At 43.8% G+C, this 23,724-nt stretch overlaps 1 protein-coding gene across 3 annotated transcripts in view; it reads right to left on the bottom strand.

Moving 5' to 3' along the window:
* dync2h1 (dynein cytoplasmic 2 heavy chain 1) overlaps positions 1 to 23,724 on the bottom strand; it is an 866,357-nt gene that overhangs the window by 476,113 nt on the left and 366,520 nt on the right. For all 3 annotated transcript variants that reach the window (XM_072476728.1, XM_072476730.1, XM_072476729.1), the window contains exons 54-56: positions 23,213 to 23,285; positions 19,913 to 20,067; positions 5,795 to 5,932 (exon numbers count right to left, since the gene is read on the bottom strand). In XM_072476728.1, coding sequence (XP_072332829.1) covers positions 5,795 to 5,932; positions 19,913 to 20,067; positions 23,213 to 23,285 — 366 coding nt within the window. The remainder of the gene's footprint in view (positions 1 to 5,794; positions 5,933 to 19,912; positions 20,068 to 23,212; positions 23,286 to 23,724) is intronic.

Here is a 23,724-nt window from a genome sequence, read left to right as displayed (position 1 = left end):
TCCTCATCTGTCACTCTTCCATCTCAGATGTAAAAAATGTTGCTCTTATGACACATGAGGAAGAAGCACAGCCATCCTGAAAACATATCATCACTTGGTATATTCCTGGGAAACATCATCTTAGAGGCTGGCAGAATGCATACTTCAGAGTGTAGGCTGAAGGAGGGATCTTCAGATGGTAAATCACTGAGCATGTATACAAACCTAACATGGATGGATAGGAAAGCACAGGAGACAGCTAAGCTCAGAGTAAAAATTAGATTCTAGCACTTCTGCAGGTGTTTGATATGTTGATTTCAAGAGCCCAGACTATCAAAGAAATGCCTGCCAGCATAATGGGTGATAGCAGTCAGTGCAGGGATTCCCTGCGGTCGTTCCCCTGAGAAACAAGTATACCGCTTTGGATATTTGTGGGGGGGGGACTTACCAGGGGTAAGCCATGGGGTACGGGCCTCCGGCACGGAGTCTGTCCCTGTTGCTCAGAAGGGAAGGGGGGAGAGGAGCAGAGCATTAGTAATTGGGGACTCGATAGTCAGGGGCACAGATAGGAGATTTTGTGGGAGCGTGAGAGACTCACGTTTGGTATGTTGCCTCCCAGGTGCAAGGGTACGTAGTGTCTCGGATCGTGTTTTCCGGGTCCTTAGGGGGAGGGGGAGCAGCCCCAAGTCGTGGTCCACATTGGCACTAACGACATAGGTAGGAAAGGGGACAAGGATGTCAGGCAGGCTTTCAGGGAGCTAGGATGGAAGCTCAGAACTAGAACAAACAGAGTTGTTATCTCTGGGTTGTTGCCCGTGCTACGTGATAGTGAGATGAGAAATAGGGAGAAAGAGCAATTAAACACGTGGCTACAGGGATGGTGCAGGCGGGAGGGATTCAGATTTCTGGATAACTGGGGCTCTTTCTGGGGAAGGTGGGACGTCTACAGACAGGATGGTCTACATCTGAACCTGAGGGGCACAAATATCCTGGGGGGGAGATTTGTTAGTGCTCTTTGGGGGGGTTTAAACTAATGCAGCAGGGGCATGGGAACCTGGATTGTAGTTTTAGGGTAAGGGAGAATGAGAGTATAGAGGTCAGGAGCACAGATTTGACGTCGCAGGAGGGGGCCAGTGTTCAGGTAGGTGGTTTGAAGTATGTCTACTTCAATGCCAGGAGTATACGAAATAAGGTAGGGGAACTGGCAGCATGGGTTGGTACCTGGGACTTCGATGTTGTGGCCATTTCGGAGACATGGATAGAGCAGGGACAGGAATGGATGTTGCAGGTTCCGGGGTTTAGGTGTTTTAGTAAGCTCAGAGAAGGAGGCAAAAGAGGGGGAGGTGTGGCGCTGCTAGTCAAGAGCAGTATTACGGTGGCGGAGAGGATGCTAGATGGGGACTCATCTTCCGAGGTAGTATGGGCTGAGGTTAGAAACATGAAAGGAGAGGTCACACTGTTGGGAGTCTTCTATAGGCCTCCAAATAGTTCTAGGGATGTAGAGGAAAGGATGGCGAGGATGATCCTGGATAAGAGCAAAAGTAACAGGGTAGTTATTATGGGAGACTTTAACTTTCCAAATATTGACTGGAAAAGATATAGTTCGAGTACATTAGATGGGTCGTTTTTTGTACAGTGTGTGCAGGAGGGTTTCCTGACACAATATGTTGACAGGCCAACAAGAGGCGAGGCCACGTTGGATTTGGTTTTGGGTAATGAACCAGGCCAGGTGTTGGATTTGGAGGTAGGAGAGCACTTTGGGGACAGTGACCACAATTCGGTGACGTTTACGTTAATGATGGAAAGGGATAAGTATACACCGCGGGGCAAGAGTTATAGCTGGGGGAAGGGCAATTATGATGCCATTAGACGTGACTTGGGGGGGATAAGGTGGAGAAGTAGGCTGCAAGTGTTGGGCACACTGGAGAAGTGGAGCTTGTTCAAGGATCAGCTACTGCGTGTTCTTGATAAGTATGTACCGGTCAGGCAGGGAGGAAGGCGTCGAGCGAGGGAACCGTGGTTTACCAAAGAAGTGGAATCTCTTGTTAAGAGGAAGAAGGAGACCTATGTGAAGATGAGGTGTGAAGTTTTAGTTGGGGCGATGGATAGTTACAAGGTAGCGAGGAAGGATCTAAAGAGAGAGCTAAGACGAGCAAGGAGGGGACATGATAAGTATTTGGCAGGTAGGATCAAGGAAAACCCAAAAGCTTTCTATAGGTATGTCAGGAATAAGCGAATGACTAGGGAAAGAGTAGGACCAGTCAAGCACAGGGATGGGAAGTTGTGTGTGGAGTCTGAAGAGATAGGCGAGATACTAAATGAATATTTTCCGTCAGTATTCACTCAGGAAAAAGATAATGTTGTGGAGGAGAATGCTGAGACCCAGGCTAATAGAATAGATGGCATTGAGGTACTTAGGGAAGAGGTGTTGGCAATTCTGGACAGGCTGAAAATAGATAAGTCCCCGGGGCCTGATGGGATTTATCCTAGGATTCTCTGGGAGGCCAGGGAAGAGATTGCTGGACCTTTGGCTTTGATTTTTATGTCATCATTGGCTACAGGAATAGTGCCAGAGGACTGGAGGATAGCAAATGTGGTCCCTTTGTTCAAAAAGGGGAGCAGAGACAACCCCGGCAACTATAGACCGGTGAGCCTCACGTCTGTAGTGGGTAAAGTCTTGGAGGGGATTATAAGAGACAAGATTTATAATCATCTAGATAGGAATAATATGATCAGGGATAGTCAGCATGGCTTTGTGAAGGGTAGGTCATGCCTCACAAACCTTATCGAGTTCTTTGAGAAGGTGACTGAACAGGTAGACGAGGGTAGAGCAGTTGATGTGGTGTATATGGATTTCAGCAAAGCGTTTGCTAAGGCTCCCCACGGTAGGCTATTGCAGAAAATACGGAGGCTGGGGATTGAGGGTGATTTAGAGATGTGGATCAGAAATTGGCTAGCTGAAAGAAGACAGAGGGTGGTGGTTGATGGGAAATGATCAGAATGGAGTTCAGTTACAAGTGGAGTACCACAAGGATCTGTTCTGGGGCCGTTGCTGTTTGTCATTTTTATCAATGACCTAGAGGAAGGCGCAGAAGGGTGGGTGAGTAAATTTGCAGACGATACTAAAGTCGGTGATGTTGTCGATAGTGTGGAAGGATGTAGCAGGTTACAGAGGGATATAGATAAGCTGCAGAGCTGGGCTGAGAGGTGGCAAATGGAGTTTAATGTAGAGAAGTGTGAGGTGATTCACTTTGGAAGGAATAACAGGAATGCGGAATATTTGGCTAATGGTAAAGTTCTTGGAAGTGTGGATGAGCAGAGGGATCTAGGTGTCCATGTACATAGATCCCTGAAAGTTGCCACCCAGGTTGATAGGGTTGTGAAGAAGGCCTATGGAGTGTTGGCCTTTATTGGTAGAGGGATTGAGTTCCGGAGTCAGGAGGTCATGTTGCAGCTGTACAGAACTCTGGTACAGCCGCATTTGGAGTATTGCGTACAGTTCTGGTCACCGCATTATAGGAAGGACGTGGAGGCTTTGGAGAGGGTGCAGAGGAGATTTACCAGGATGTTGCCTGGTATGGAGGGAAAATCTTATGAGGAAAGGCTGATGGACTTGAGGTTGTTTTCGTTGGAGAGAAGAAGGTTAAGAGGAGACTTAATAGAGGCATACAAAATGATCAGGGGGTTAGATAGGGTGGACAGTGAGAGCCTTCTCCCGCGGATGGAAATGGCTGGCACGAGGGGACATAGCTTTAAACTGAGGGGTAATAGATATAGGACAGAGGTCAGAGGTAGGTTCTTTACGCAAAGAGTAGTGAGGCCGTGGAATGCCCTACCTGCTACAGTAGTGAACTCGCCAACATTGAGGGCATTTAAAAGTTTATTGGATAAACATATGGATGATAATGGCATAGTGTAGGTTAGATGGCTTTTGTTTCGGTGCAACATCGTGGGCCGAAGGGCCTGTACTGCGCTGTATCGTTCTATGTTCTATGTTCTAGCACGGTGGAGTCCAGCTCCAATTTATGTTAAGGTTTTGTGAAAATCTTGTTGATAACCACGGCATGAATGGTCAGCTCCATGAAAAATACAGTGAGGTCCACTAAGTTAGAACCATTGCTGACATTTTGACTCTTGGGGAAAGCGTTTACCGGGATTTCCAGAGTATCATAATGCTCCTGCATTCTGATCTAGTGCAGAGCAGTAGGAGTGTTGGTGTGCATTATCTGCAAAGTGACACTGGCCCATGGGACCTGCTGTCGTCTCTTCTGGGGAAAGTCATCTCCACTCAGTCACCACCCATGTCATCAGTGTCCTGGTCAGTGCCACGCAGTTAAAATGCACCACCCATGCCAAAGTGCTGCAGTTTGCAGTCAGGGCCTAATGGCCAATAGGTGCCACAACCACAACAATAAAACAATGATAATGACGGACTATCGCGAGCGAATATCCACAAATACTTTGCAAGAGTAAACTCACTGATGCAGAAAAGAGGTTGATTGAATGATTTCCTTCAGGTGGTACAGGCTTGACTGACCAATACACCATGTGAAAATAGGAAATCATACCTTGATCACAATTACAGTGTTGACGATTTACAATCACAGAACCTTACAGGTCAGAAGAAAGCCATTTAGCCCATCACATCCATGCCGGCTCTTTGGCAAAGCTGTTCAATTTTGTCGCACACACCAATTTATTCTCAATAACCCTGCAAAGTAGTCCTCTGCAAGCACATATCCAATAATGTTTTAAAAGTTCAAATTGAATCTGATTCTACCATCCTTTCCAGTAGTGTATTCCAGATACTACTGTGTGAAGCTATTTCTCACTTGCTCTCAAGTTGTTTGCCAAATATTTAAACCTATGATTTCTGCTTACTGGCTCATTTTAGTTCAATAATTCCACAAGATGATCCACATCTCCACTTTCAGACCTTCAAACTTTGCCCCCTCCAAGTTCAATTGACTCCAATTTGTTCCCGAGTGCAGACTTAACAGCGGAAGGTTCAGATGACGATGGAGAAATGATACTCAGTGTGGTCGAAAAGAAGGTCTGAATGTATGATGGAGAAAACCCATTGCCATGAGTCATGAAACAGCATTACTGCAGATTTAACATGAATCCCCCTGAAGCTGCATTATTTTCCTCTGTATGACTGAAAATTCGGTTCAATGAAATGAAAAAATGTCCTAGAACTTATTGGACAAAATTAAACTTGAGTCGTACAATATGAGCAATAGCAAATCAGCTGTCCACATTACATCCCAACCAACATTCTTTCTGTTGAAGTCAGTGGGTTGCCAGTTCACTATCATCCATTTTACACCTCAGCAAAAATAATTTCTGTCAGCAGGGTGAGCCTCTGAAATTGTGTCACTTTTTTTTTTACCTCAAAAATCCAACTACTTTTGAAACTAGAGCTCCTGAGGCCTGTGACCACAAGAGGAATAAGTTCCACAATATATTGTGTTTTTTACTGTCGCTGGGTCAAAGTCCTGGAACACTCTCCCTAACAGCACTGTGGGTGTATCTACACCACAGAGACTGTAGAGGTTCAAGAAGGCAGCTCACCACCACCTTCTCAAAGATTATTAAGGATGGGCAATAAATGCTGGCCTCGCTAGCGATGCCCACATCACGTCAATGAATAAAAAAAGGCTCCTTCCAAAAATAGGGTATCCTCAGCAAGCAACTGTATGAAATATTCTTACTGCTGCATTAATATGTTGTTCGAGAAATCTAAAAATGTTGAAAAACTTTGGTGTGCTTGATCACTGCTGATCCAGACTCCAATTCACACAAAGTATTATACCTGCATTGACACTGTGATCTCTTGCAGGGCAGCATCAGCTTCAGCTTGCTTGGTTTTCAGCAGTATGCTCTGCGCTGCTGCCTTTCTCTTCAGTTCATCAACAAGTGCTTTGGCTTCATTTAGTTTAGAAACTCCAGCCTATACCAATACATATCAAACAAAATTAGAAATTTGGCTTTGTTATTGCCGTACGCTGCACGTATTGTTTCTGCAAATCGACATAAATGGGACAAAGTAGGCTATTAAAGTGGAATTCGTATGTGTCATATGAGGAACGGTTGAGGACTCTGGGTCTGTACTCGTTGGAGTGAAGGATGAGGGGGATTTTATTGAAACTTACAGGATACTGCGATGCCTGGATAGAGTGGACGTGGAGAGGATGTTTCCACTTGTAAGAAAAACGAGAAGGACACAATCTCAGACTAAAGGGACGATTCTTCAAAACAGAGATTAGAAGAAATTTCTTCAGCCAGAGGGTGGTGAATCTGTGGAACTGTTTGCTGCAGAAGCTGTAGAGGCCAAATCACTGAGTGACTTTGAAACAGAGATAGATAGGTTCTTGATTAATAAGGGAATCAAAGGTTATGTGTGGAAGGCAAGAGAATGGGGATGAGAAAAATATCAGCCATGATTGAATGGCAGAGCAGACTCGATGGGCCGAGTGGCCTAATTATGCTCCTATATTTTATGGTCTAATTCTAAATCGTCAGAAAAAATATTTAACCACAGAATTTGTAAACAATTTTAACCAAATTATTCAATATAAATAACACCAGAGTATCTAGTATTTCCTTTGTTATGCATTGTAAACTTCATGAGTTGTTTGTTGAATTTTCAACATGAATTCACTTAATGTAAAGCTGTTAGTGCACAATAATATGAGCTATTTGTACCAGGCAACCCAGCACTAGGATTGATAATGTTCATACTAAAGATACAATAATCATGCCACTAATATGCCACTAATCAAGCCACTAAAATTGCCAGTTAGTAATCAGCATCAATTGATTATTAGGTCATAACATGATCAATCTTCTCCAGATTGTATCCTTGATTATTCAAGGGTCGCCGAACCACAGTTACCGTCGAGATTCTACAATGGAAACGGTGCGGAGCCAGGCTCCAAGTCTAGCCAAGATGGAACAGGGATTGAACCCTGTTCCATCTTCATAAACCCTGTTCGTAAATTGGTAAATTGGAAATTTCTCAAGGAAATGCATAACAGTAATGTGGGAATTGTTTAAGGAGCACTTGTTGCAAATGCTGGATAGTTTTGTCCCATTGAGACAAGGAAGGAATGGTAAGGTGAAGGAGCCTTGGATGACAAGAGAAGTGGAGCTTCTAGTCAAGAGGAAGAAGGAAGCTTACGTAAGGTTGAGGAAGCAAGCATCTGGCACGGCTCTAGAGGGTTACAAGGTAGCCAGGGAGGAACACAAAAATGGACTTAGGAGAGTTGGAAGAGGACATGAAAAAGCCCTGGCAAGAAGGATTAGAGAAACCCCCAAGGCGTCCTACACTTATGTGAGAAATAAGAGGATGATCAGAGTGAGATAAGGGCCGATCACAGATTGTGGGGGGAACTTGTGCATAGAGTCTGAAGATGTAGGGGAGACCCTAAATGAATATTTTGCTTCAGTATTCACGAGAGAGAGGGACCTTGTTGCTCGTGAGAACAGCGTGAACCAGGTTAGTCAACTCGAACAGGTTAATATTAAGAAGGAGGATGTGCTGGAAATTTTGAAAAGCATCAGGATAGGTAAGTCCCCTGGGCCGGACGGGATATACCCAAGGCTACTACGGGAAGCAAGGGAAGTGTTTGCTGTGCCGTTGGCGATGATCTTTGCGTCCTCACTCTCCACTGGAGTAGTACGGATGATTAGAGGGAGGTGAATGCTGTTCCCTTGTTCAAGAAAGGGAATAGGGAAATCCCTGGGAATTACAGACTCGCCAGTCTTACGTCTGTGGTGAGCAAAATACTGGAAAGTATTCTGAGAGATAGGAATATGATTATTTAAAGAAACATAGTTTGATTAAAGATAATCAGAATAGCTTTGTGAGGAGCAGCTCATGCCTCACAAGCCTCGTTGAATTCTTTGAGGGTGTGACGAGACACATTGATGAAGGTCGGGCAGTGAATGTGGTGTATATGGATTTCAGTAAGGCACTTGACAAGGTTCTCCATGGTAGGCTCATTCAGAAAGTCAGGCGGCATGGAATACAGGGAAATTTGGCTGTCTGGAAACAGAATTGGCTGGCCGAAAGAAGACAGTGAGTGGTAGTGGATGGAAAGTATTTCGCCTGGAGGTCGGTGACCAGTGGTGTATCGCAGGGATCTGTTCTGGGACCTTTGCTCTTTGTGGTTTTTATAAATGACTTGGATGAGGAAGTGGAAGGGTGGGTTAGTAAGTTTGCCGATGACCAGAAGGTTAGTGGAGTTCTAGATCGTGTCGAGGGCTGTTGCAGGTTACAACAGGACATTGATAGGATGCAGAGCTAGGTTGAGAAGTGGCAGATGGAGTTCAACCTAGATAAAAGTGATTCATTTTGGCAGGTCTAATTTGAATGTTAAATACAGGGTAAAAGGCAGGATTCTTGGAAGTGTGGAGGAACAGAGGGATCTTGGGGTCCACGTATATAGACTTGATAGAGGTGTACAAGAGAGGTGACTTGATAGAGGTGTACAAGGTGATGAGAGGCATGGATAGAGTGAATAGCCAGAGACTTTTCCCCAGGGCGGAAATGGCAGTCATGAGGGGACATAATTTTAAGGTGATTGGAGGAAGGTATAGGGGAGATGTCAGAGGTCAGATCTTTACACAGAGTGGTGGGTGCATGGAATGCACTGCAAGCGGAGGTGGTGAAGTCAGAGTCATTAGGGGCATTTAAGCAACTCTTGGACAGGCACATGGACATCAGTAAATTGAAGGGGTGTAGGTTAGGTTGATCTTAGATTAGGATAAGTGGTTGGCACAACATCGTGGGCCGAAGGGCCTGTATTGTTCTATGTTCTATGAACCCTGTGTTGTTGGAATTATTAAGAACCAAATGTTAGCCACCAAGCAACCATACTAACCAGCTCCCCAACATGCCGAATATTTAACTATAATAATGGTCGCTATTCAGCCAGAGCAGCGCAATGGGTGAATCCTGCGAGAGCCCCAAATCGAGCTCCGCGCCGGGGCGATCATGGGTCACCCAACTCGCTCCACCTGGCGCAATCTGGATCGTGTCTTCGCTGGCCATGATTCAGAGCCGCAAATTTAAATGAGCCATTAGGCTCATTTAAATACACGGATGCTGCTATCACCTGGCGCCCAGGAATCAACAGCCGTGCCTGCAAGGCCTTGACAGGGCGCTGTTTAGCACTGGTTTCCACAAAGGTTTCCAACTAGGCTTGATGGCATCTTAGGGGGGTTTTCAAGCATTAGAGAGCCAGGGTAGTCGGGGACAGGACAGGGTGGTACCCTGGTACTCCCACAGCACCCGAGCACATTGGCACTGGCAGCCTGGCACCATAACAGTGTCACCCGGGGGTCAGCACTGGCGTGGAGCAGCACGGTAGCATTGTGGATAGCACAATTGCTTCACAGCTCCAGGGTCCCAGGTTCGATTCCGGCTTGGGTCACTGTCTGTGCGGAGTCTGCACATCCTCCCCGTGTGTGCCTGGGTTTCCTCCGGGTGCTCCGGTTTCCTCCCACAGTCCAAAGATGTGCAGATTAGGTGGATTGGCCATGATAAATTGCCCTTAGTGTCCAAAATTGCCCTTAGTGTTGGGTGGGGATACTGGGTTATGGGGATAGGGTGGAGGTGTGGGCTTGGGTAGGGTGCTCTTTCCAAGAGCTGGTGCAGACTCGATGGGCCGAATGGCCTCCTTCTGCACTGTAAATTTTATGTAAATTCTATGAAAGGGGGTCAGGCCCAGAGGGGCCTTGTACATTAGAGGGGGGGATTCCATGGGCATCGGGAAGGTTGGGGGATGAAGAGGAGGGTGCATAAAGCGACAGGATGGCCTGAAAGGGAGGGGGGGGGAGGGAGTTCAGAGATCGGGGCTGAGGTCAAAATGACCCCAATCTGAGATAAAACCTATAGTTAGATTCATGCTGGACAAAGTTGTTTATGTGTATGGGAATTGGTTAAGTTCCAAATGCTTAGACAGGGCTACAGCACGAAGAATAAAAAGGCATAAGCATGTGGGTGTTGCTTAGCAACTGGAGCCCTGTAAGGTAGAAAAGCTATTAAGTTTTAATTTAGATAATTTGATTGCGGTTGGAGACAAGATCTTGGGTAGTGAATATCTCTCAGCCCTGCCAGAAGAAAGGCTAGACTGGACGGCTCCTGCAAAGAGGCAGGCTTCCAAAGTACAAGTTACAGTCCAGATAACAAAGGAATTGGGAGGGAAAGAGTGGTTAAGACGACTGGAGTTAAGTGAACAGAGATCAACGTATTGTTCAGAAGAATTCAAGGAAGGGTCAATGGTTTTCTGAGTTACAGAAACAATTACAGGTACCAGATTTAATGTGGGACAACCGCCTTCAAATGCAAATCAAACTTCTGATGCCATTTTAATACAGGTAGGTAATTGAGAGTTAAAGCAATTGTGAGCAGTTATGACAGCAGCCAAGAAAATTCAATCCTGAAGGGTTGGTGTGAAATCGTGGAATGAGTTTGCTATTAAAATGGATCCGAAGCTTTGCTTAAAAGTGTCATTTGGACAACCTGGTCTGGATATCAGAATGCAAACCACCAAGGGAAATGATTATAGTTATAAGAGAAGGTTTTAAAGTGTGCTTTTTTTGGGAGTGGAATTTGGACACTCTTGCGTCACAATCATCTAGGGATTCTGAGGAGAAATCCAAAGGTACAAACCTGGGTCCAGAGTGGAGTGCATGGATTGTACCACAGACTTTTTGTGTGCTTAAAAGGGACTATTTGTGTTAATGAGTCCCTTGTAGCTAAAATGTAATCTATAATCCATGTTAATATTTAAATCTGTGTGTTTTTGTTAAGGCAAGGGGGGTGTAAATGACTATCGTATAATAATCCAACTTTTCATGTTTAATAAATGTTTTTTTCTTGTAGTTACAACTAAATCGTGGTCCTGTGACGCTATTCCTCCACATTTTATTTCAAAAAGTAAAAGTTACGAGGCGGGATTTTCCGTTTCAGAAACCAAATGCTGATGGTCGGACAGAATCGGTGAACTTCTACGACAGCAAAACTGGCGCTGCTCCGGGAGCAATTCAACAACCGTTAATGGGCTAGAACCGACGCCACGTGGAATACAAGCGATTCCAATTAAAAATCGTGTCGGCCCGCTGGGGCTGTGATGGGCACTCGGGAGACTGACAAGCTGCAGCTGCATTTTAGCACTGTACTCCCTACACACACACACTCATCCCAGCAAACAAGATGGCAGCACGGAGAGTGCCACCCCGGTTCGCGGACACTCAGCTCGAGACACTGCTAGACGCTGTGGAGGAGAGGCGGGCTACCCAGTACTCTGGCGGGGCAGGGGGGGCATGGGAAGGAGGAAGATGCCACCTGCCGCTGTACACCAAGCGTGGGTGCAGATGGCAGATGCTGTGAGCAGCATGGGGTCGACTGACGAGACCAGACAACAGTGCCACAAAATACTGCACGACCTCCTCAGGACGGGCAGGGTGAGTAGTGAGTAGGCAGCACTGTGCCCCTGGCACCAACCCGTCCCACACACCTAGATGGTAACCAGACCCCACTCGTTGGCGGTGTGCGTGCACTCTGCCCTGCACCACATGCCAGCACCCATGCTGCCTGCCATAGCCGCGTGCCCTGGCCATGAAGGCCATCAGATACTGACCCTTGTGATGCATGTCTCCGACTGCCTAACACTTTGCGTTGTCTCCACCTCCCCCCCCAAGAGAAGGCCACCCATAACCGCCAGGAGAGGGAAAAGACTGGAGGGGGATCGCCGAACCTGCGGCCCATCACCACAGCAGAGCAGCAGGCATTGCACCTGGTTAGTGGGCCCTGGGCGAGGGCAGACAATGATGCGGCGGTCGGCATCAATGAATAAGTGAGACCCCGCAGAGTTGCGGTTTCCCATGGCACATATGTCACCACCCCCACACCGCCCCACACGACACCCTTCCTCCACCGCCACCCAACCGCCCTCCACAGCCACCACCACCACATAACCGCCTGCAGGGGCAGGAAGCGGTGCCGACCATGCGTGCCACCCAGGATAACACTGCACGGATGGTAACCACGGTGGTGGTCTTGGAGCAATGGTATTGCCCATTGGTCAGGACGTCCAAGAGCTGGGCACTCTGTGTAGATGGTGGGCAAGGCACAGGACAGGGCTGCCCTGTCACAGGCAGCCATGTACGATAGCGTGGCCCCGTCACAGTGGGTCATGGTTGAGGGCTTCAGTGGTATGGCCCGGGTGCTGGCAAACCTGAGCCAAGCACAGAGCGAATTGGCAGTCACTGGTTGATGTGGCACAGACCCAGAAGGAGGTGGCTCAGTCACTGGTTGCTGTGGCACAGTCCCACAGGGAAGTGCGTAGTCACTGGGTGCCACAAAGCCAGAGGTAGGTGGTCCACGCCCTGTTCTCCATGGCCACGAGGATTAAGACCCTGGTCGAAACGGGAGCAGGCCTTCAGGAATGGCAGTGCCAGGTGGCGGGGGAGCCTCAGGGGATAGCTCCGCCACTCCCCCGCGCCAAGGAGTACCCCAGGGAGCCATCGGGCTCCCCAAGGGGGGAGGATATGATGGGTCAGACTCCCACAGGTATGGTGCCAAAACATCACAGCTCCTCGGACCAACTCCGTCCAGTCCCTGGACCATCTGATAGGTAGCGGGCAGAACAGGACGGCACCACATCAACTGGAACATCCAAGCGCATTCAGGCCCGATTACCCCAAAAGTCAGCTGCCAAAGGGAAGCCAAATCACAGGATGGAAATAGCCTGTCCCTGCTATCAGGGATACCGTTGGCTGACACTGCCCATGCCAGTGGTATGCTCCGTGGCGCTCTCCTGCAGGGGCTACTGTGGACCGCGTGATGCCCCGCTGGTGGGTGGCGGCCGTTTGAACATAAGAACTAGGAGCAGGAGTAGGCTATCTGGCCCCTCGAGCCTGCTCCGTCATTCAATGAGATCATGGCTGATCGTTTGTGGACTCAGCTCTACTTTCCGGCATGAACACCATAACCCTTAACCCCTTTATTCTTCAAAAAACTTTCTATCTTCATCTTAAAAACATTCAATGAAGGAGCCTCAACTGCTTCACTGTGCAAGGAATTCCATCGAATCACAACCCTTTGGGTGAAGAAGTTCCTCCTAAACTCAGTCCTAACTCAGGGGGCGGGAAGAGTGAGGAGTTGGTGGGGTGGAGGTGCAGGGTGGGGGCTGCGGTGTTGGATTGGTGGAGTGGGATGTTGGGTGTGCAGGTGGTGGGGTGGGGGCACACATACAGTAGGTGTCACTCTGCTCAACCATGGGGAATGGTGGGCAGTCAGCAGGGTGCACAGCAAGGTGACTGCCTTGCAGACTGCGGCCAAGGCAGTCTGTGCCTAAATGCCCCAATCCTGTGGGGGGGTCACCCTAACCTCACAGCACATCCCCAGGTCACACCCGCCACCCCCCACCCCCAGGCCTGGCAAACGCCACCACCCATGGCCAACCCTGCCAGTGGCAGGACCAGCAGCCCACAGTCTTACCTCTGCATGTCCTACCTCCTCTCTCTCCTCATTAGCCACAGCGCCTGTTTCCCGGTTTTTAAAACACAAGTGAAACACGCCGTCAGTAATTCCTTCTGACGGAGGCCCCGGAGAATACCGGGTCAGAATAGTTAATGATATGCGGATGGCGTTTACTGCACGTACTGAGAAGAACTCATTGACGCCTCTGCCGAGGTACCGGAGCATGGTATTCTGTCAGGATTCCCGCGTCGGCCACGATTTTGGCCTCACGACTGACTCTCCGCCCAATCGCCTTTACCGATTTCGGCATCGGCCGAGGGAGAATCCCGTGCACGCTCTTTTCAACCAGGGATCCATCCTGTTATAACATTAACTGGGATCTTAACAGTTCAATAAGAGATATTTGCTATCAGTCAAGACTCAATTAATTTAATATTTTTTTCTACAGTTAATAGGTATTGGACAAGAGGTTGATTTTGTCATGTGAGAGTACCTTTAAGAAATGGGTGTTTATAAATGGGTGTTTTTTAAAATGTTCCTTTAAGAAATGGGTGTTTATCAGTGACGTCAGAGTGTGGGTGGAGCTGGGCTGTCTGTCAGCTTTTACTTTCGTTTTAGGCTGTTTGCTGCAGGGTGTGTTTTAGTTTCGTTTTCAGAGCTGGATAGCTGCAGTCACAGCCAAAAGGTGTATGAATCTAAAAACTGTAAATCAATCCTTTGGTGATTTAAAACTAATAACTGTTCTCAGTAGTGACTTTAACCTGATGTGCTTCTGTTAAAAGTTTTTTTTTAAAGTCTTATGGATGTTAAAAGAACAGCTTAAGGATTACTTAGTGTTGTATTCTTTGGGGGTTGTATTTGAATTGATGGTTGCTAAGATGTTCACTGCATATTTTTAAACAGGATAACTTGAGTTCATAGAATAAACATTGTTTTGCTTCAAAAAATACTTTTCCATTTCTGCTGTACCACATCTGTAGAGTGGGCCGTGTGCTCCCCATATCACAATCTATTAAAAGATGTGGGTCAGGTATACGCCATGATACATAAGACCATAAGACATAGGAGCGGAAGTAAGGCCATTCGGCCCATTGAGTCCACTCCACCATTCAATCATGGCTAATTTCAACTCCATTTACCCGCTCTCTCTCCATAGCCCTTAATTCCTCGAGAAATCAAGAATTTATCAACTTCTGTCTTAAAGACACTCAACGTCCCGGCCTCCACCGCCCTCTGTGACAATGAATTCCACAGACCCACCACTCTCTGGCTGAAGAAATTTCTCCTCACCTCTGTTCTAAAGTGACTCCCTTTTATTCTAAGGCTGTGCCCCCGGGTCCTAGTCTCCCCTGCTAATGGAAACAACTTCCCTACGTCCACCCTATCTAAGCCATTCATTATCTTGTAAGTTTCTATTAGATCTCCCCTCAACCTCCTAAACTCCAAAGAATATAATCCCAGGATCCTCAGATGTTCATCGTATGTTAGGCCTACCATTCCTGGGATCATCCGTGTGAATCTCCGCTGGACCCGCTCCAGTGCCAGTATGTCCTTCCTGAGGTGTGGGGCCCAGAATTGCTCACAGTATTCTAAATGGGGCCTAACTAATGCTTTATAAAGCTTCAGAAGTACATCCCTGCTTTTATATTCCAAGCCTCTTGAGATAAATGACAACATTGCATTTGCTCTCTTAATTACGGACTCAACCTGCAAGTTTACCTTTAGAGAATCCTGGACTAGGACTCCCAAGTCGCTTTGCACTTCAGCATTATGAATTTTGTCACCGTTTAGAAAATAGTCCATGCCTCTATTCTTTTTTCCAAAGTGCAAACCTCGCACTTGCCCACGTTGAATTTCATCAGCCATTTCTTGGACCACTCTCCTAAGCTGTCTAAATCTTTCTGCAGCCTCCCCACCTCCTCAATACTACCTGCCCCTCCACCTATCTTTGTATCATCGGCAAACTTAGCCAGAATGCCCCCAGTCCCGTCATCTAGATCGTTAATATATAAAGAGAACAACTGTGGCCCCAACACTGAACCCTGCGGGACACCACTCGTCACCGGTTGCCATTCCGAAAAAGAACCTTTTATCCCAACTCTCTGCCTTCTGCCTGACAGCCAATCGCCAATCCATGTTAGTACCTTGCCTCGGATACCATGGGCCCTTATTTTACTCAGGAGTCTCCCGTGAGGCACTTTATCAAAGGCCTTTTGGAAGTCAAGATAGATAACATCCATTGGCTCTCCTTGGTCTAACCTATTTGTTATCTCTTCAAAGAACTCTAACAGGTTTGTCAGGCACAACCTCCACTTACTAAATCCATGCTGACTTGTCCTTTGGGGTTCTCCAAACCCTGGCCCATAACAAATTGGGGGCTTGTCCAGGATAAAAGTCTATCTGTTGGAGTGGCTTAGTGAACTTAAAGACAGTGAGGGGTGAGCATATTGTGGTTGCTTTTCAGCTGTGGTATTTCAGTTTAAGTAGGGAGTGTATTGTGGACAATGGCTCTTTCTGAGGCTCTGAAGTTTTTGGGGGTGGAGACGGTCACACACAGTACCTTACGGACAGAGGCTAAAAGCAGACTGTTAGATTTGGCAAAAACATTGCAGTTAACATTACCTGACAAAATGCAAAAAGATGATGTAATTATGGCGATGGCTAAGCATTTAAAGTTGCCTGAGATACAGTTTGACTCATTGGAAATGGCAAAAATACAGTTACAAATTAAACAAATGAAACATGAGAAAAAATTAAAGCAGCTTGAATACAAAAGAGATAGAGAGGAAAAAGAAAGAGAAAGGGAGATACAGATCAGGAAAAAACATAAAGAGAGAGAGTTTGCAATTCAGAAAATGGCCATGAAATATGACAGTCAGTTAAAATTGGCAGACGTAAAGGGAAATGTACAGTTGTATAATAGTGATCAGGATAGTGAGAAAGAACATCATAGTCGAAGGCTTGGTGGGGATCTATTTAAATATGTCCAAGGATTGCCAAGGTATGATAAGAAGGAGATAGAAGCCTTTTTCATTTCATTTGAGAAGGTAGCTAAACAAATGAAATGGCCACAGGACATGTGGATATTACTGATTCAAACAAAGCTGGTAGGTAGGGCAAGTGAAGTGTTTGCATCACTATCAGAGGAGGTATCTGAGTCGTATGAGGAGTTGAAAAAATCCATCTTAGGTGCATATGAACTAGTGCCTGAAGCCTACAGACAAAGGTATAGAAATTTAAGGAAAGAACCTGGTCAAACATACATGGAGTTTGAAAGGATCAAACAGAGTAATTTTGATAGGTGGATAAGGGCTTTGAAAATTGACCAAACGAATGAAGCTCTGAGAAATTATACTTTTGGAGGAGTTTAAAAATTCAATTCCTGATGTAGTGAGAACTCATGTGGAAGAACAGAGGGTTAAAACTGCGAGATTAGCAGCAGAAATGGCGGATGATTATGAATTAGTTCATAAATCAAAGTTTGGTTTCCGACATCAGTTTCAGCCTGTGAGGGATAGAAACTGGGGACATAAGAAATACTTAAGTGGTAAAGGTGATCTGATAGGAGATAATAAGGAGAGTGTACCTCAGATTAAAAAAGAAATCCAGGCCGGTGGAAAAGAAATGAAAAGTTTCAAATGATTTCACTGTAATAAACTAGGCCATGTAAAGTCACAGTGTGGTGGTTGAAGAAAAGCACTGGGAAGGCTGGTGTAGTAAAACAGGATAAGACAGTGGGGTTTGTTAAAGTGGTAAAGGAAAGCCCAAGTGAAGCGAAGGAGGTGCAAAAGATTGTACAGCCTGATGAAGTTGTGATTGATAAGAAGATGCCAAATCTCTTTAAAGAATTTACTTGTGTGGGCAAAGGTTACTCATGTGTATCAGGAGGAGCAGGTAAAGAAGTCACAATTTTAAGAGATACGGGAGCTAGTCAATCTTTAATGGTAAGAAATCAGGAGTTATGTAGTTTGGGAAGAATGTTGCCAGAAAAGGTGGTAATATGTGGAATTCAGGGTGAGAGGAGTATTGTTCCATTATTTCAGATAAGGTTGGAAAGTCCAGTGAAGAGTGAAGTGGTAGTGGGAGTAATAGAGAAACTATCTTGTCCAGGACTACAGTTTATCTTGGGTAATGATATAGCTGCATCGCAGGTAGGAGTGATGCCAACTGTGGTTGATAAGCCAGTGGAAAATCAGACAACTGAAGTGTTGAAGGACGAATATCTTGGGATTTTTCCGGATTGTGTAGTAACAAGGTCGCAAAGTCACAGGTTAAGACAAGAGGAGAAATCAAAGAGTTAAGATGAAGTTGAAGTGCAATTATCAGAAATGATTTTTGATCAGATGGTTGAAAAAGAACAGGTGGAGGATGAGACGGATATTTTTAGTTCAGGAAAATTGGGGGAGTGACAACAGAAAGATGTAGAAATAAAGCGGATATATCAGAAAGCATACACGGAAGAGGAATCAGAGTGTATACCAGAGTGTTATTATCATAAAAGTAATGTCTTGATGAGAAAATGGAGACCTTTACATATGCAGGTGGATGAAAAATGGGCATCAGGTCATCAATTAGTATTGCCGGTAGGGTATAGAAAGGAGGTGTTGCGAGTTGCACATGAGGTACCAGTGTGATGTCATTTGGAAACGAGGAAAACTCAAGTTAAAATCCAAAAACATTTTTATTGGCAAGGACTACATAAAGATGCAGTTAAATTTTGTCAATCATGTCACACATGTCAAGTGATAGGGAAACCTCAAGCAGTGATAAAACCAGTGCCCTTAATACCCATTCCAGCATTTGAGGAACCTTTTACAAGGATCCTAATTGATTGTGTAGGACCGCTTCCTGAAACAAAAAGTGGGAATCAATATCTTTTGACGATAATGGATGTGTCTACTAGGTTTCCAGAGGCCATTCCAGTACGTAATATTACAGCTAAAAAGATTGTGGAGGAATTACTTGAATTCTTTACTAGATATGGACTACCCACAGAATTACAATCGGATCAAGGATCAAATTTTACCTCAAGGTTGCTCAAAGAAGTTATGGACAGCTTAGGAATAAAACAATTTAAATCAATTGCGTACCATCCAGAATCGCAGGGAGCGATAGAAAGGTGGCATCAGACAGTAAAGACAATGCTGAGGGCTTATTGTCACGATTGTCAGAGGATTGGATAAAGGAATTCCATTCGTACTGTTTGCAATTAGGGATGCACCTAATGAGTCAACCAAATTAAGTCCTTTTGAACTAATTTTTGGTCATGAGGTAAGAGGACCACTTAAATTGATTAAGGAAAAATTGGTGAATGAGAAATTGGAAATTACATTATTGGATTACATGTCAAATTTTAGGGAACGATTAAATAGAGCAGGTGAATTTGCGAGACAACATTTAAAAGTTGCACAAAATGTGATGAAACGGGTCACGGACAAGAAATCCAAAGTTCGTAGTTTTGCCAGTGGAGATAAAGTTTTAGTGTTGTTACCAGTGGGAGGTGAGCCTTTAAAAGCATGGTTTCATGGACCTTATCGGATTGAAAGGAAATTTAGTGAGGTGAATTATGTGGTAAAAACACCAGATAGAAGGAAGACTCACCGAGTCTTAAAAGGTACTTTGAAAGGGAAGGAGAGAAAAAGGAGGACGTTTTAATGATTCTAACTCAAATCCACATGACTGAATTTGACATACCTCAAATTAAATTGGAAAATGAGGATCTTCTTAAAAATTGGGGTTAAATTGTTGAGTTACCTTCCAGAGGAAAAGCAAACTGACCTGAAAGAGTTATTGATATCACATGTTTGTGGAGATAAATTGCGAAGTACTAAAATGGCTATACATGATGTAGATGTGGGAAATGCTGTTCCAATCAAACAACATCCATATAGACTTGGATATATGGATATATATATATATGTCTTATAACTGTTAATATAAAATGTGAAAAGCTCAGTCAAAATACCTTCAAAAAAGTATGTAAAATTGTGCAGAGCATTAGTAGCTTGCGAATAGTAAACCATCACTATGCAGTAGATGCATTCCTTTACATACATCACACCTTTCTGAATTAATTCGTTTACAACGTATGTGACGCATTCCTGCTAAAAGGACTAATCCTCACTCAAACTCTGTTGATGCAAAATACTTATTTTTTAAAATGCTTTTAGCAGACTGAAATTGTCAGAGCAATTTGAACAAAGATTTTCTGCATTTTCTGTGGCATGTACTTTAATAAAAATAGAAAGTGCTAGGAAGGACAAGCAGCATCTCTAAAGAGAGGAACAGCGTTGGGCTTGCAGTCAGCTAATGACTTTTCACCAAAACGCAAATTTTTAAAGTTGAGAATTTATTAGTCACAGGAGAATTGAAAATTTGTGATTTGCTGCTATTCTAGCCAATCGCATTTTATGATTCACATTGATCCTTTTAAAGTACCTGCAAATGACTCTGCCGTTTCATTAAATCAGTTTTCTTAGTATTGTAGATAGAGCTGTATACATTCAAGAAAATCATGTATCTGTGTGGAGTAGCTCCATATGCTCTGCAAGACTCATGAATCGTCAGGAAAGACTTTGTAAGATCAGCATCACCTGCAGACAAAAGCACAGAATCAGCAAGAAGTAAAATTTGCATTTCGATGATATACACCAGATTATAGATCTTTTTTACAAAAGTGACAGTGAAACTATGCACTGTAGCCTTGTTTAATTGAGTAGTCTACAGAAAACAGCACATTGGAAATACATTTTCACCATCTCCAGGGTAATATATACTGCTTTTTGATAATGCATTTGTGTTTAAGAAATATGTTGTGATCCACAGAATTTTAAATCTGTACTTGATTTGATTTATTGGATAACTTTAGATATAAAAAACTCACTTCATTTTACTACAGCATCCTGCATTCACCCATACATTACTGAAACTCATTTACCGAGCTCTGATTTGTCCCAAGCTTTCACCAAAACCTTGGCCCCTGTTTAGAGGTAATCGTTGAAGTTGGCCCACAAAGGTGAACTCAGAAAATTAGATGACTTTGAAGTTTCACATGCCTTTAGGGTTTAAACTAAAATATATCTGGGAAATGCTGCTAAGATTCTGAGTGTTGTTTCCTAAAATATCCTTACACAAATTCCAGTCTTACATAGATCCAGATGCCACTGCCCAGTCTTAGTACTCTCCAAGCACTGTACTACAGCTTCAGATGATATCAAGACACCAGATTCTGGTCAGCAGGTCACTCAAGAAAGCTAGTAATATTGATAAACTAGAAAACAGCAACAATGACTTTGGGCCATTCAGAAATTTCTCAAGATTTCTATGATCGTTCTGTCCGTCACTTGACTCCAAAAGTAGTTTGTATTACTCTTGCTATCACAAACATCTGGTGCAAACCTTGGCCTATCCTTGAATGTTGCCAAAACAAAACTCAGATATCAACCCACACATACCCATGTGTGACCTGCTCAGTCAAATATTCCACCTCATATTCATATTGAAGGGGAGATTCGGCAATATGTTGAATATTTCTCATAACCAGCCACCTCATTCAAAAGAGTACCATTTATGGCAGCACGGTAACATTGTGGATAGCATAATTGCTTCACAGCTCCAAGGTCCCAGGTTCGATTCCGGCTTGGGTCACTGTCTGTGCGGAGTCTGCACATCCTCCCAGTGTGTGCGTGGGTTTCCTCCGGGTGCTCCGGTTTCCTCCCACAGTCCAAAGATGTGCAGGTTAGGTGGATTGGCCATGATAAATTGCCCTTAGTGTTGGGTGGGGTTACTGGGTTGTGGGGATGGGGTGGAGGTGTTGGCCTTGGGTTGGGTGGTCTTTCCAAGAGCCAGTGCAGACTTGATGGGCCGAATGGCCTCCTTTAAAGTCCTCACTTCCCCTGCTCGACTTAAAAGGTATATATTCATTAGGCATCCATGGATCAAAATGATAACAGCAAAAATAAAAGGGTAAAAAAGAAATCAACAGGAAGGGCCATTACAACCAACAGATCAGATTTTTTTTTAAAATTCAAGTACCCATTTCATTTTTTTTCCAATTAAGGGCCAATTTACCGTGGTCAATCCACCTATCCTGCACATTTTTGGGTTGTTGGGGTGAGGCCCATGCAGACACGGGGAGAATGTGCAAACTGCACACAAACAGTGACCCGGGGCTGGGATCGAACTCAGGTCCTCGGCGCAATGCTAACCACTGCGCCACCATGCCGCCCAACAGATCAGACTAATAACCCTATTTTACTTAAGCCCTTGTGAAATTTACTGTTTTCTACTTCAAATTTGAATATCTTCTTTGGTGCACTCCCTCTTTGAATAATAACCTCTTTGAATAATAACATTTATTAAAACCTCAAGGTTTTACTTGTTAAAAATCTGTCCTGTAACAACTAGCATTTCTATAGTATTTTTGAACAGAGAAAATGTTTCAAGTCACTTAACAAAGGTGTAAGGTAAAAATAGACACCAAAACCGAAAGAAGAGACATAGGGATCAAAAGTTTGATCAAACAGGAGGGTTAAAGGAGGGAAAAAGTAGCCCCAAGGTCTTTATAGATGAAGGAACAGTCTCTTAATTAAATACTATGCTATAATAAAGATTATTTATATTTATCCTTTCACTTGTAATTTACCATTAGTAGCCATGAATGGTAAGAGCGAAACTTGCTTATTTAATTTAAAACGAAATTATCCTACATGACTTAGGTTAATATGATGAGTGTGCCCTCAGACTAGCCTGATACCAACTTCAGTTTGATTAGAACCTTCAGTATTTTTTTAAATCCCTAGCAATTAGGAATGTTTAACTCTTGTTTGTGTTCATTAAAGCTTTTTTCATATGATAGTGTATCATGTAGTGCTATTTCAATCTAATTACAACTGAAAACTACCTGTTAATAATTACACTATATCCGAGGAACCATCGATTTATTCAACCATGACTTAATAAGAGAATTTGAACAGAAACGTATCAATACCTGGATTGATGCATTTAGCTTTTGGTTGTGCAGTATCAATTAATTTAAATAAATAATAACATGAATTGTTCCATAATATTGACTGCGAAGGATAGAACTGAATATCAATGAATATCATAAAATATTTCAGGAACAAAGTTAGCTGTACCAAAGTACCAAGCTACAATTTTAAGCTGTTGACTCAAAAATAATCTTACTCCTTCCTCTGTTGTAGAATCATTCTCTCCCAGCTCCAGAGCCCAGAAAGAGTACATTTAATTAAATTTAAGTCAAATAATAAATTAACATAAAAGCATGCAACCATATCAGCATGAAAGCTTGTAATTTTCTATCAATCAATTGAGAAAAAAAATTGTTGTTGAGGTTGAGTAGTATATTTCTTAGTGCAAAGATAAATTCTTGAAGTGAAACAATTAAAATCCATTGGATGTATCACTATGGAACCTGATTTAGGATGCATGCCTACTGAAGTTGAACTAATTCTATTTTTGGTATTCATCTCCCACTGATTACGCTATTTCACTGAATTATTGCTAATGCGGTCACACAATATGTACTTACTAAAATTTCAATTTTAGCACCAACCTAAGTATTATAACATGGAATAGATGAATTGTTAAATTTCAATTCTAGCTCCAATTAAGGTTTCATAATATGAAACATATGGATTGTTATCAGGAGATAGATGCACTTTTATGAACTGAAATGTAATTTCCACTAATCATACGTTACGTTAGTAATGAACAGACCAGAAATTGAACTTCTACGTCCTTTTTCTTTCTTCTCTTGGCCACAGCTCAATGAAAGCAACATTTCTGGAATCTGAAAAAATATAAGATTTTTACAAGTTAATAATCTTTTCAATAATTTTTCTTGATAAACTTCTGTACCCCCAAATAGACGCAAGTAAAAACAATGAACAAAGCCAAAGAGAAATAATAGATGCAGTAGAGGTATGATGGCTAAGCTGCCAAAATTAGTTAAATCAACATATACAAAGAACCGGGAAAGTAGTTGGCTGCAACTGGAATCTAGAAGCTTTAAATCAAAGGAACAGGTGTACCTCAAAGCTACTGGTATTCCTTCTCAACAAAACAATTAATCAAACAATCAAAACAGACTGCTGACATCTAAGTGCTGTTTACATGGAGTAACATGTGAGAATAACGTTGACTTTGAGCAACAGCCTAAGCCCCACAATATTTGTTCAGCCTATTAGACACCTCTCCCAATCTTTGGTTGCACATTGTAAATTCCACCT

The sequence above is a fragment of the Scyliorhinus torazame genome, chromosome 15, assembly GCF_047496885.1.
Source record: "Scyliorhinus torazame isolate Kashiwa2021f chromosome 15, sScyTor2.1, whole genome shotgun sequence".
Classification (NCBI taxonomy): domain Eukaryota; kingdom Metazoa; phylum Chordata; class Chondrichthyes; order Carcharhiniformes; family Scyliorhinidae; genus Scyliorhinus; species Scyliorhinus torazame.
This window is presented reverse-complemented; position numbering and strand designations above follow the sequence as displayed.